The following is a 14,307-nucleotide window of genomic DNA, read 5'->3' on the forward strand; positions in this document are numbered from 1 at the left end:
GCCCTTCAATCTAAAGGACTTTCTTTCACTCTCACTTTTCGGCATAGGTGAAAGGCTACCGTGTGTACTACACCATGGACCCGTCCCGGCCCATGAATGAGTGGCAGATTCATAACGTCCAGGACAGCGTGATCACCACCATTCAGAACCTCATCACCTCAGAGACGTACACCATCCAAGTCCTGGCCTTCACCTCTGTTGGGGACGGACCCTTCTCGGACCCTGTCCATGTCAAAGTCATGCCAGGAGGTAAGTGTGTGTGACTGTGAATGTGTGTGTAAAGGTAGTCATTGGTAGATGTAAATTCACCTTGCAGAACGCTGAATAGACAATGAAGTTGTGGTATTGTTTTTTTGATTGTTCGTCCATTCCAAACGTTCAGCTGGACTCGTGCCTGAACTGATTTGTATTTGGTCGTCATAGGTCAAGGTCACTTTGCTCTTACAAGACATTTTTGGTCTTGTGAACAGGATATCTCAAGATCACCTTGAGAGGATTTCTCGTAATTTGGTTCAAATATTCAGTTAGATTAAAAAATTAACCAATTGGATTTTTGTGATCAAAGGTCAATATTACGCACCCTTAAAAAGCCTTTATTTTGCCTACACTTTATCTTATACACACGTTGTTCTTGGGAAGTTGCCCACTGTAGACTTAACAAATAAGCTTGACCTGTCAGAAAACTAATTCTGCTGAATGAATGGATTCTACCTGCTGGGCCAGAACTGTGGAAGCTTAAGAAAAGAAAGCAGGGAGTAACGCTCATAAAAGACCTTGTGCCTCTGTGCTGTTTTTGTCACTGTGCTGGCTGCTGTGAAGTTCCAGGCTGAATGTAAAAGATAAACAAGTCTAACCACCAGATGTCTTTATCTTGGAGAGACTCATTTTTGATTCCAAAATGAATTTTAAAGAACCTGGCCCACCCCCTCAACCCCCCACACTTAAACACCTATTTGAAAGCTAAATATAAGAAAAAGTCTAGACTGAGTGTGGTTTCATGGTTTGATGGACAGTTGTATTTCCCTTGCAACATTATTCCTATTAATCCATTAATAATATAAACAATAACATACTTAATTTATATAGTTATAAAATGATTTACAGTAATAACAAAGGCAAACACAAAGAGATATACAATTTACTGAAATAATTAAATGAATGAATGAATAAAATGAATATAGTATAAAGTGTGTGTTAAAATAGACATCGTATAAATATATTGTAGAATTAGAGAAAGGCCTTCCAGTGAAATATGATGTATTTATCTGATCAGTGCATGCAAATGATTTTGCGTGTGAAATAACCAGTATCTAATTTAAACACATACTTTACATACACCATGTGTTCATGCACTGTAGGATCTCATCACCCATAGGAATAAGCTGTTTAAGAAAGGTCCTTAATACAAAGATGTATTGTATGCATTTTCCTGACTGTGTGTTGCTCTGTTCCTCTCAGTCCCCGGTCAGCCAGGGAAGTTTAGAGTGGGCAAGGTGACGGACACCAGCATAGAGGTGACGTGGGAACCTGCGTACACCAAGGAGGGAATCGTCAACTATGAGCTGCTCTACAAACCAGTCAAGTTTGGCAGTTTGGTAAGACCTCTCATACTTTCTATAAACCTGTCTGCTGGGTGGATTTTCTTAAAAGACAGAGGGAGAAGAAAAGATGATGGAGTAAGAAAAAAGGATTATCCTAAGCGCACTGCGCCGCTGTCTCGGCTGGTGACAGTCTCATCTCTTTCTCTCTCCAAATCTCCTTTAATGTTTCCGTTTCCCCTCCCCTCATCCCACCTCTCACCGCGTCCTTTGCTCCTCTCTCTCTCTCTCTCTCTCACGCAGGAGAAGCTGACCTTTGGGCCGAGGAACTCTTACACAGTGGAGGGTCTAAAAGCGAACACCGAGTACTCCTTCTCCCTGGCCGCCATCTCCAGCAAAGGCATCGGCGCGTTCACTAATGAGCTGGTGCAGAGGACGTCACAAGCCAGTACGTCTCAATTTGACTGGGCTCACATCATTTACCTGCAGGCACAAACACACATTTACCACAGAATTTGGGTTGTGTTGTGTTTCAGTCTTGTACACAAATCTCATGCAAATACTTTGTCCCCTACACGCACCCTTTTTCTCAAACTCACACACACACACACACACACACACACACACACACACACACACACAGACACACAGCTTAAATTACATTGTGCTCAGCTCCTGACCTGGTAAAACCTGGGAACCATCGCCGCATCGCTCCATTTATCTTGTTTATCAACCCATGTGTCCGAGCCCCTCTACCCATCCATCTACGTTTGACTGTGCCTTTCTTCCTCCGCTCAACCTCCCGCTTTTTTACACAGCCAAAACATCCTGACAGATGGAGATGGAGCACCGATTAATGTTTCACTCTTCCTTTTCTTCACCCTCCTTTCACTTTTTCTACTCTATCAGTGTCTAATGTCTTTGAAAGGGCAAAACTGTCTGCCACTTATTGGCTAGCAGCCAGTGGTGAGGAGCATTAAAGGATGGTGGCTGGCCTGCTGTGTTGACAGGTAAGTGCCGGCCAGACTGTATTTCACCGGTTCTCTCCCTTGTCTCATTTTCTCTCCTTTTCTTCTGCGGTCAAATACGTTCCAGTATTTTTCGCTCTGGCGATATCAAGTCATTTTTGATGAATCTTCTCTCGAGAAGAGAAAAGAAAAACGCAGAGATAACGGAGAAAGTGGTGCAAGGAAAAGAATAAATAAAGCCGTAAAGTGTTTGAGAAAGGAAGTCCTGCGGCTCGGGGCGCTGTCGTATTTCACCGGTAAGTTTTTGTCAAGCACAATTACTCAACAGACACAAAGATTCAATCTGCGTGTCATTTGTAGAAAGCAGCACAGGAGACACTAAACGCTTTGAGACCGGCTCATTTCAGTCTTGCTTCCGAAAAGAAAGGTGGTACATCGGCGGAGTTGGGTGGAAAGGGGACGGGGAGGGAGGGATCAGGAAAAGGAAGGTGCCAGATAAGCAGACTATTTCATGCAGCAGAATTCATTTCCCAGGGAGGTTATGTGCGCTTTGTTATCGCCAAGCTTTGGTGCACATCTAGATTGTCCCCTGAGGCCAACAGAACAGTGGCTGTACGGCTGAGTGGATAGATACTTGAACCTGTCAGCTATGACTATTACACTCCCACACATACACACACGCAATACACTCCTGCATTTGCACACAAGCCCGGACGCCTCGGCCGTGATCGCCCATCTGTATGTGTGAGTGTGTGTTTTTTTAAGGAACATTATATATGGTGAGTGATACATACGCTGCAGGAATCTGCGGTGGTGAAGGTGTGTGGTCTGTACTCCATGTTTGTTACAGTAAAGATCCCAGCCTACTTCCTCTGTTTCAATTCTTGCCTTCTGTTCATCATTCTAGCCTGACTTTCAGTATTCGTCTGAGTGCCTTTTCTCATCCAGGATCTGTGTTGTTGTTGCAGTTTTTTTTTTTCAAACCTGCCTCCTAAATCCCTTCGGCCCTGTGTGAGATCTCTTTTTAGTTTGTTTCCCCCCCTTTTCTCTTCACTCTGTGAAAGCCAGAGACCTGCTCCTATAGTCGGCCCATGGAAAGTCTCAGACCGCTCTATTATCCCGAGGACTCAAGGATTATGCCACCACGGGGCCTGGTGTTGTGAAATGCGTATATTGTGCTGTGCTGCTGTGCAGTGAACTGTGAGCCCTGCTTTAGAAAGAAAGACTCTATTTGTTTTTCATTCATAAATCTGGATCCTTTCATGCCACTAGCTACAAAGGATCAAATATAATCATCAGGTATCGGATACACATTCTCCTTGGGTATAATTAAGTTGTCCACTCAGGGTCAATACTCTTGTCTCTGGTTTATTTCATTAGGCTCTAAGTCTAACATTATGCTTTTACATTACGTGGTTGTGCCCGTCTTTTGTCTGAGCCATGTTTGGCCTTGTGTTATCTCTTTCAGTTCAGTTTACCTTAGTCTTTTTATTGTTTCCTTTTTTTTTATCCTTTACCACCCACCTCTGTACTTGTTTTTTCCCTCTTGTTTTTTCTTTCCTCATTTTTCAACCCCTTTCTCTTGGGTCTCTTCCTAAACTCTTTGCCAAATGCCCTCCTTGCCCCTTGTCCAATCAGAGCCCTCTGCTGCACCCAAGGGTGTTTCCTGCGAGAGTGCCAGCTCCACCTCGCTGAGGGTAAGTTGGAGGCCGCCTCCAATCGAGGGCCAGAATGGCGAGTTGGCAGGTTATGAGCTGAGGTACCAGAGAGTTTCTGGGGCAGGCGGCCGTGGTCAGGGCCAGGAGGTGAAGGGGCTTCCTATCCCAGCCCAGCAGGGGCAGACAGTGGTTGAGGGGCTGGAAAAATGGAGTTGGTACAACCTCACCGTGGCGGCCTCCACCACAGAGGGGACTGGACCCAGCAGTCCGACTGTGCTTTGCAGAACTGATGAGGATGGTAAGGATGAGAACCGTAGATCAGACCTGAGTACTATTGATTGTTTAGTTGATTATTTACTGGCTAAACTGCTGGTCACTTAATTAATTCTGCATTTGTGTGTGTGTGTGTGTGTGTGTATGCGCTCAGTTCCCGGCGCGCCCCCTCGTCAGGTGGACGTTCAGCCACTCAACTCCTCAGCACTACGAGTCACCTGGCGATCGGTATTGCCTCGATTCCGGCTAGGCCAGATCCGAGGCTACCAGGTGCACTTCAGCCGTGCAGAGGGTGGCGAATCACGCAACCTTCCTCGCATCAAAGACCTCTTATTGGATGAGTCTCAGGTGACAACCGAGGATGTAGCTGATTAAAAGATGTTCATTTATCCTATCATTTAACCTCCCTCCCTCCTTTGGTCCTTTGACTGACTCACTTCTCTCATTTGTCTCGGCTGCCTGCGGGGTGTGTCATTGTCTGTGGGAGAAGATGGAGGAGGATGACTCGACTCAATATGTGAGTGCAGACATTCCATCGTCTACTCCTTTTGTTAACAAAGCTATGGAATCCTCATCAAGTCTGTCCTCCAGAGATTTAATTAGATGCTGTTATGTAACTTTTTGTGACTGTTTCTCTATGAATTGCAGTGTTTGCAGACAACACACTCATTAGCTTGGATAGATTCTCCACGATTCATTCAACTGTTCATTTAATTTGACTGTTTACTCATTTAGATTTACCAGCATTTTAAACCTGCACGATGGTGACCTGTGAAGTCCAGTAGTCTGTCCATTCTTCAATTATTTAATTTTCTTTTTTATATGCCTCCACGCCGGCGACAGTCGGTGACTGGAGGCATTATGTTTTAGTTTTTTTCTCTTGGTCCATTGATCCGTCCGTCCCGTGAACACGATCTCTCAACAGCACCTTAAGGGAATTTCTTTCAATTTGGGTCAGATGTTCAGTTGGACAAATGGATGAACTGATTAGAATTGGGTGATCAAAGGGCAAAGATCAAGGTGACGGTTGTCTCACAAATCATGTTTTTGGTTTCTTGAACATGATATCTCAAGTCTGCCTTTAGGGAATTTCTAAATATTCTGACCAGTTGTCACTTGGACAAGGGTCACAGTGACCTCATATAATTCTGGGGGGAAAAAGGATGTAGACTGAAACTACACTAGTTGGCGGAGGCATACAACCACAGGGGGCATGTTCTAATTTGGCCCAAAGGGCTCTAAGGGCTCCCCACTTCAAAAAATGCAACATGAACCTTTTGCCAATAGTTGTTACCCCTATTATTGTTAACAACTGATTGGTGGAGGCAGTGAACTGGTCATACCAGATTAAGTTTGCGAGCCATTGTATTAAACTGAACTGAATAAATGATTTAGCAGAATATGACGGTGTTATGTGTTTCCCTCACAGGAGCTGATTTTGGGTATTCTGAAACCAGAGACTGTGTACTCTGTCTCAGTGGCAGCATACACCACCAAAGGGGATGGAGCGCACAGCAAAGCCAAGCTGGTGCAGACCCTGGGGATTGGTAAGCATATGCCAAGTATACAATTCAGTGCACTAGATTTAGTAACATACTCAAGCATTGATCTTACAGTAAGCTGCATCTGCAGTAAATAAACCACCAAATCAATTCTAATTCTTCTACAATATTTACATGATATATGTTTTCTATATATATATTACAATTGATTTTCTGCTGCCTCCTCTGTTGTTTGCAGTGCCTGGCCCTCCCTCACTTTGGGTGCGTCCGGGATCGGGTCCATCAGTGGTGGTGCGGTGGGCTCCTCCTCTAGAGTGCTCTGATTCAGGCCCTGATAGCCGGGGGGCCCCAGTGGAAATCCAGGGCTACCGCCTACTGTTTGGCCTGAAGAATACCACTTTAAACACCACGGTGGATTTCACAAATCGGGAGAAAAACTTCACTGTCAAAAACCTCTCCCCAGGCTCCTCCTATGTCTTTGTCCTCTCCGCAAAGAGCCGAGCAGGCTATGGTGATGTAGTGCAGCAAGAAATAACAGTTCCCATGTTCCAACCCTTGGGGTACCCCAAAATATCTGACTTTGTTAATGCCACTTGCTGCTCCCTCCAGCTGTCCTGGCTGCCCCTTGCTCCAGAGGACTCCAACGGTATCATAACAGAGTACACCATAGCTTACAAAGAGGCTGGAGGCCCCAATCCCTCTCCTAGCCCCAGCTCCTCTGCCTCACCAGCCCTCCCTTCTCCCCCATGGCTGATCACACTACTGGCGAGTGATTCCAGCTACATCATCTTGGGCCTTAATCACAGCACGGCCTACGAGTTGCAGCTCAGAGCCCACAACAAGGCAGGGCCCGGCCCCTTCAGCCCACCTCTGGTTTGCGAAACCCTGGCTCTTGAAACAGGTAGGGTGGGCCTCAGGCCTCAGGAACACCCTTCACCTTCTAAGCACTGGTTCAGCTTCACATCTCTGCTCCCCTTCCCGTGGATTTCACTCCTAAACACTTAAATAAATAAAGTCTGGTCCAGTTCTTGCAGGTCAGTCCTTCACCCCGTGCACCTCAGAGAAGCTGAGAACTGCAAAGTCCAGGGGACCACGACTACTCCCCCCAATCTCCTACACTCACTCACTTACACCTTCATCACCTACCCTTCACCACCAGTGGGAGCTGGCAGAAATTTTGCTGCAAGAGCACTGCTTATCACAAACCCTCAGGTAAAAGTCAATACAGGGCTCTGACATACAGTCTCTAATATAGAAGGTAAGTGTTCAGTCTAAATTCAAGTGAAAAAAACGCATCTGGGGCTGGATCGGCAGGTAAGCTCTTTATCTGATAGACCTCCTGCCACCTTTTCCAAAGCCTTTGCTGACATGCCGAATTCTGAGTCCGACAAACACCACCTTACACTCTGAGAATGTGGCATGTCACATTCCTGCAGCTCTTCTGTCTCTTACTTTTACTTATTACTCTTGCCATCCACTCTCCTCATCACCTGCCCATCCTCCTAACCGTCACATCTTCTTTCCCCATAGCAGAGCTGACTGACATGTTCTCCGTTGCAGGTCTGCAGTTGGAAAGCAGAGGAGCCTTTGATGTGAATAAAAATGCTTCCATCATCAGTAACTGTATTTCTTTTGTTGTTTGCTTCCCAGATGTCCCAAGGAATTTTTCAGTCAATCTGGCCACTAAGACCAGTGTTCTTCTGACCTGGGAGTTTCCAGAGAGCAGCAATCCCTATCGCTTCACTGTATGTCCATAAACTGGTGCATGTACTCACTTAATAATTATGATAATGTAATAATACAATATAGCCAGAGAGGGTTACAGAGGATGATACGTAACATCACCATAGATTTCTTTATTTTTGGTATGTATGGTCCCAACCTTAATTAGACTCCCAACTGAGAGAATTAACCTCAGGACCTACTGTTCCACCCAAGGGATGTCGGCATCATGTAGAATTTCATTAACTCCTGTATATATTATAAAAATCTGCCTACTAGCACCTCTAAAGCCCACCAATTATCATGTTGTATCTAATTTGTTTGTTGCAGACAAAAACGTTTTGCAGTGTTTTATATACTATTTCTTGGTTTCCTAGCAACTGGTCCAGGCCAAGAAATATTTTTACACTTAATAGTAAAACAACAGTTCATTTTACTCTGTTGTTTTTATGGATTAAGCAAATGTGATATATTGTCTTGCAGCTTTAAAAGTGCTGGTAGGCAGATTTTGTTAACTTCAGACGGAGTCTTTGTGCTAATAGCTCTCAGCTGGCTCCTGGTGGTAGCCATATTTAGTGGTATCATGTCTTCTCCACATCTCTGCCACAAAGCAAATAAGTATATTTCCTCAAATGTTGGGTGTTAAAGTGTTAAGTACAATATAATATCATCAGTGTTCAATATATAAATATGCATCTGGCCTTTGATCTTACTTCCCAAACCTTGTCCCATCTGCCAGGTGGAGTATAACCGGCAAAAGCTGGAGGTGGACGCTAGGCTGAGAAAGGCAGTCATCCCAAACCTTCAGCCTGACACCAGCTACGACTTCAAGATCACTGCTCCCGAGGGCAACATGGGAGGCCTTCGCCACCGCATCACCGCCAAGACCTCTCCGCCAATCACCATCCGCCGCCCTGAAATCGATCACACCCGCGACACTGAGACCACGGTCACGATAATCCTGCCGTCGCTGGAAAATCGCACTCCTGTCAAGTAAGGCGGAAAGATGCAGTTGTGGATATTGCTATGCCTTTTGAAGTTGTTGTTGTGGCTTTCAAAGGATGTTACTGCAGTTAGATCAGATAATTGCAATCACTATAGGTGTGTGGCATGATGATAGACTTACCTGATTGACAAGGTGTCTAGGATACCGTCCTATGAGGAGGAAACACGAAAATAGTTAAAGACATGTTTGTTATTGTGCAGCCGGTGTTATGTTGTTTGTTCTCCTCTGCTCCCACAGGAATGTTTATGTTGTTGTGGTGCCGCTGAGGAGAGCCCGCGGCGTCATCAGACACCTCAAGAGTCCTGATGAAATGGACCTAGAAGAGGTGAGAACCACAACAATGGCAGCAGCACCCACTGATGCCTGTGCCTGGAAGCAGGAGAGGACCTATAAACACACACACACACACACAGACACACACAATCCCATAGCTAAGAACTCCTGGCAGCACTTAGCCTTTTTAATTCAATATCAGCGCTTAAAAATTTGTAATTCTTCCGGTCTGTGTGTCTTCCCTCTCTCTGTTTCTATCACAACATTAACAATTTTCTATGTCTCATCTCTCAGCTGTTGAAAGACATCAGTCAGAGGCAGAGGGATTCTCGGCAGCAGAAGCAGGTGGACTTGCGTCGGGCTTACATCACAGCCCGTTTCACACCTGCCACCCTGCCGGCCTTCTTCACCCTGGGAGACCAGCTGGACTACGGGGGCTTTGAAAACCGAGCGCTCGAGCCGGGGCAGGAGTACGTCTTCTTCATCCTGGCTGAGCTCAACTCCACCACCGGGGTATGAAAGCCATCGTGTCACTTCTCTTTTCTGTCTGCGTTTATTGCCGCTTCCCTCTGCCTGTGTTTGTCTTCCGCAGGCTGTCACTATACATCGTAATAAGTATGGCCTCACTGCTTGACGTCAGTCAGAGCGTTGTAAGCAAAAGGCAATAACCTTCGCATGCTTCCACCATCACTGCTAATAAAGAGCGAGTGTACCCACTGTGGCAGTAGAAGAGATATTGCCTTGTGCTCTGATGATATATATGCATTTGAATTGGAATAGAGGTAAATATACAGCTTGAATTATGATAGATTTTATTGTCTATTAGAGCACTTTCAGCCCTGGGGATGCCCTTCAAAGGTCCTTTAGAACTAATAAAAACGCACTACAGCTCACCACAAATATGAAACACTACAGACCTCAGTAAGTGATGGTACTTTATACGTTGTCTGAAATGCAAAGACAGATTTAATGTGAACTCATATGCACATGAAGTCATTACAGAAATGTCCGTTCAGTCTAACGAAAGTGCAAAAGCTCTGAAATTCTCCAAATACAACTACAAATACTTTGACGGGTAATTTCTTTTAAAGAGCAGTGGATTCATCTCTGTTGTTATTTTAGTTACTGTACTGAATTGGTATTTAGTGTCTGCTCCTCTTATATCCTCCACTGAGACTGAAGTAAATATTAAAAACTGAGAAACACCTTTTTAACATAACCCTTCCTTTACATACCCTGGCCAATTCGAATCAATTCATTCAGTCTTGGTTTTCTTGAAAAATGAAAAGCAACACTTGCTGTGTATTGTACATCTTTTCTGACCGTGTCTGTACATTTGTTTTCAGAAAATGTACGTGGCCAGCCTTTACACAGATCCAGTAATCGCCCCTGATTCAGACCCTCAGCCCCTCGACGCAGGGGACGGTCTCATCTGGGTGGTGGGACCCGTCCTGGCTGTGGTCTTCATCATCTGCATCGTCATCGCCATCCTCCTTTACAAAAAGTGAGTAGGATGAACTGTCAAATTTACAAATATGAGACGAACTAAGACTTTCTGGTCAGGCTGCAGGTAAATGCCACAGCAGCTTTGATTTATTACTCTCAGTGGCTTTACTTAATGTCAGCAAATTTCATCATAACAGCCAGGTCTGTCTTTCAAAGCATTTCACACATAACAAGTGTGTGTGTGTGTGTGTGTTTTGGGATGTTTAAATCTTCAATAAGGCCTCACAAATATATAGTTTGAGTTTCAGTACATTTTACATCTGTGAAAAAAAGGAATATCACCAGCCTTCTTGTAGCAGAATTGTTCAATGTCCAGCAATCCTCCTACAAGTGTTCAATTTTCAGTCTGATATTCATCAAATTTGCTCCAATTTAGAAGTTTTGTTCTCCCCTCAGGCAGCTATCAAACAGCCTAACCCTGCTGTAGGCTCGTGATATCTGCTGCAAGCCATCAAGCTTTTGAATACTAATGCAAAATATTGATTTTCCTCTCTAACAATCTGTCCGGTTCCTTCCTTTTCTTCCTCTTATTATTCCTTTGCTCACTCTGGTTTCACTGGAAGCAGCAAACCTGACAGGTAAGATTAAATCAAGCTCTTTGTTCGTTTTAACCCACAGCAATTACATGATACCAAGCCGCAAAAGACGGCACATCAGTTAATGCACTTTTCACTGGAATCAAGTAGCCATGCCAATGATGTGTCGGAAATGAGTCTGGTATTCTCTCCCTGGTTGTTTGCATGTGCTAATGGCTCTTTTGATTTACTGGTTTCTGAGCAGCAAGCGCAAGGACTCGGAGCCCGGAACCAAGAGCCTTTTGAGTAATGCAGAGATGATGGCCCATCATCCAACAGACCCCGTGGAGATGAGACGCATCAACTTCCAGACTCCCGGTACGAAGCCCACACACGGACACCCAGACACACTTTTTGCCTCCGCATAATAAACTATACTTCCCATTGCTCATCGTTTGATGATGAAATATTCATGTAGCTAATTTTAATCTCTGTAACATCATGCAGACAAGATTGTTAAAATCCTCCTCCGCCTCACAACCAACACGCACCTGCCAGCTTCCGGTTCTCTCTGAGAGCAAAATGGCCACTGCCCAGGTAGTACAGGCAACGTGTCAAGTCACGGCTGAGTCATAATGGTGTGACAAGATCTCATCATCTCCGCTCGCCCACAATCCACATGCTGTGCTGCAGACAGCGCATCAGAACAGATAGATTTACAGAAATCAGTCTTTATCATGTTTCTGAGTGGAGCTCACTGGTGGTAATGATTTGTTGTATCATAAGTGTGTTGTGGTTAACCCACTGTGATCATTTAATAAAGGGGATCGACATTGTCCTCGCCAGCGTAACCAAGAAATCTCCCACTGTGAAGTAACTACATGGATTTTGCTGCTCCCTACCCCCCCCCGCTGAGGAGGATCTGACAACACAGCTGCTCTGGTTGTGGCATCAGGCCAGTGATGTTCAATTAGCAGGACCAGCTTCCATGGAATTGAATCACTCTTCTCACTTTATTTTTTTGTGGCTGCGGTTCATGAACGCTTCCCTGTTGAAAAGGTGACACGACGTGTCAACACTGCGACAAGATGAGCCACAGCACAAAGGTTTAGAAGTTACCTGCCAGGATGTATCAATGATGGCATTTTTATTTGAAGGATGAAGGATACTTTTTTTCAACATGTTCCTGGGAAGGAAGGTAGAACCCACAGAATAAAGCAGCGCCTCTTTTCTATCATGAGATATATTTTGTATCCTCCCTCCACACACACTTCTCCTCCCCTGAGATTTGAGCCTTTGAGATTCTCGACAAAGATGAAATTTGGCCGATTGTATCTGAGGTTATTTCGGTGGTGACGGGAGCGTTTGTGGTGATTACCTGCGGGTGCTGCGGGTGCTGCGGGTGCTGCGGCAGAAGAAAATAACCATTGACATGAGCCTGTTTTTGACAGCTGTAGCGGCAGAATGACTTAAACGTTTTTTTATAGCACATAGAGATGCATAACAATCCGAGGCACACCAGGAATGCATTCTGACATTGGTGTTAAATGGATTGTTTGTTGTATGCAGAGCAGTGTTACTCTGATTTATTGTTGTAGCTATTTTCCTTTTGAATGGAGAATGGATTGCTATAGCTCTCCCCTTTCTCCAGCTGTGAAAAGAATCGACTGCAGGAGGCATAGGTTGCTTCCTTTTTGTGTGTGTGTGTGTGTGTGTGTGTGTGTGTGTGTGTGTGTGTGTGTGTGTGTGTGTGTGTGTGTGTGTGTGTGTGTGTGTGTGTGTGTGTGTGTGTGTGTGTGTGTGTGTGTGTGTGTGTGTGTGTGTTCGTGTGTGTGTGTGTGTGTGTGTGTTCGTGTGTGTGTGTGTGTGTGTGTGTGTGTGTGCGCGCACAGCCCTCCTAATTAGTGTTCAGTCTGTGTTTGTTTTCTGTGAGTCGTTGCTCCTCTGATCACATAGAAAGCAATTTATCAAAGAAAAACAATTTACAAACAAGACCTGCCTCACTTTGTCCTCACACATGGATCAAAATGGATTTTCTGCCTCAGCGTGTTCCTTCATCATATGTGATATGTTCTCCGATTGTATAATTATCATCACATCTTCGCAAGTTGAGGGATGTCAGCCTGCGGTAATGTAGGTTGTGCGGCTGAACTCGGCTTCACCTCTGACCCTTGTTGTAACGCAGGAATGATGAGCCATCCTCAAGTCCCCATCAACGAGCTGGCGGAGCACATAGAGCTCCTGAAAGCCAACGACAACCTGAGACTCTCGCAGGAGTACGAGGTGAGAAATCGCTTATTATTCCTTGAATCGAAAACATTCTCATTTGTCAGAGATGTTAAGCCTCCGCTTCATAAAGCAAATCTTATTTAACATTTGTAGCTCAGCGTGCAGACTATATGTTCATGATTTATTCAGTGGAGCAATTAATTGCTGCAACTCGTCAACAGTACAGTGCACTCGCTTTCCATCAAGCTCAAATACACTACTTCACTGCTAATGTGTGTGTGTGTGTGTTTGTGTGTGTCTGTGTCCCCAGTCCATCGACCCGAGTCAGCAGTTCACCTGGGAACATTCCAACCTGGAGGTCAACAAGCCCAAAAACCGCTATGCTAATGTGATCGCGTACGACCACACCAGAGTCGTCCTGGCTCCCATCGATGGTAAAAGACGAGCGAGTTGAGGAAGATGTTTAAAGATTCTAATGGGAGCGTCTGAGAGTGTCTGTGTTCAGGTGGAGTGAGCAATGAGAGAGAGAGGGAGAGAGAGAGAGGTAGAGGGAGCACTGCATGATGGATGAAATCTGCAATTGCAAACAGTGCTCCGGCTTTGTGCAGTGGCATGAGACTGACAAACAGCGTGAGTGCATTCAAGTGCAGCCAGCACTCCTCCAGAACAAGAAGGGGGAGAATGGATTTGATCTGGAGCTCATGAATTTACACCGACGCAGTCTTGTTTGTTTGTCGTCGTCCGCTAGTCATCCAGCAGCTGCCTGTATGAGGCCACGCTTGCTCGAGACGAACACTTCGTTATGGCGGTTTGATGTCATCCACTGAGGTTAATTTGTTGTGTCACTTGATGCAGAACGCAGTTTAGCAAGAGCCTCTCGTCCGCAGGTATCCTGGGGAGCGACTACATCAACGCCAACTACGTTGACGGCTACAGGAAGCAGAATGCCTACATCGCTACCCAGGGGCCACTGGGGGAGACGTTTGGGGACTTCTGGAGGATGGTGTGGGAGCAGCGGGCCGCCTCTGTTGTCATGATGACGCGCCTGGAGGAGAAGTCACGGGTAAAAAATCAGGCCTTTGCCTACTGACCTATTTCAGCAACATTCATTATCGCG

At 45.3% G+C, this 14,307-nt stretch overlaps 1 protein-coding gene across 8 annotated transcripts in view; it reads left to right on the plus strand.

Annotated features, from left to right (window-relative positions):
• LOC117778755 (receptor-type tyrosine-protein phosphatase S-like) overlaps positions 1–14,307 on the plus strand; it is a 69,146-nt gene that overhangs the window by 46,571 nt on the left and 8,268 nt on the right. For 5 of the 8 annotated variants that reach the window (XM_034614523.1, XM_034614526.1, XM_034614527.1 and 2 more), the window contains 13 exons: positions 48–249; positions 1,459–1,595; positions 1,842–1,986; positions 7,590–7,684; positions 8,401–8,654; positions 8,905–8,992; positions 9,235–9,453; positions 10,287–10,444; positions 11,010–11,024; positions 11,227–11,339; positions 13,147–13,244; positions 13,501–13,624; positions 14,078–14,253. In XM_034614523.1, coding sequence (XP_034470414.1) covers positions 48–249; positions 1,459–1,595; positions 1,842–1,986; positions 7,590–7,684; positions 8,401–8,654; positions 8,905–8,992; positions 9,235–9,453; positions 10,287–10,444; positions 11,010–11,024; positions 11,227–11,339; positions 13,147–13,244; positions 13,501–13,624; positions 14,078–14,253 — 1,824 coding nt within the window. Of the gene's footprint in view, positions 1–47; positions 250–1,458; positions 1,596–1,841; positions 1,987–4,144; positions 4,463–4,591; positions 4,786–4,927; positions 4,955–5,866; positions 5,985–6,177; positions 6,841–7,589; positions 7,685–8,400; positions 8,655–8,904; positions 8,993–9,234; positions 9,454–10,286; positions 10,445–11,009; positions 11,025–11,226; positions 11,340–13,146; positions 13,245–13,500; positions 13,625–14,077; positions 14,254–14,307 lie in introns of all 8 variants that reach the window. The other 3 variants (XM_034614524.1, XM_034614530.1, XM_034614529.1) reach the window with 2 other exon arrangements.

This window comes from Hippoglossus hippoglossus, chromosome 17, assembly GCF_009819705.1.
Source record: "Hippoglossus hippoglossus isolate fHipHip1 chromosome 17, fHipHip1.pri, whole genome shotgun sequence".
NCBI classification, from domain to species: Eukaryota; Metazoa; Chordata; class Actinopteri; order Pleuronectiformes; family Pleuronectidae; genus Hippoglossus; species Hippoglossus hippoglossus.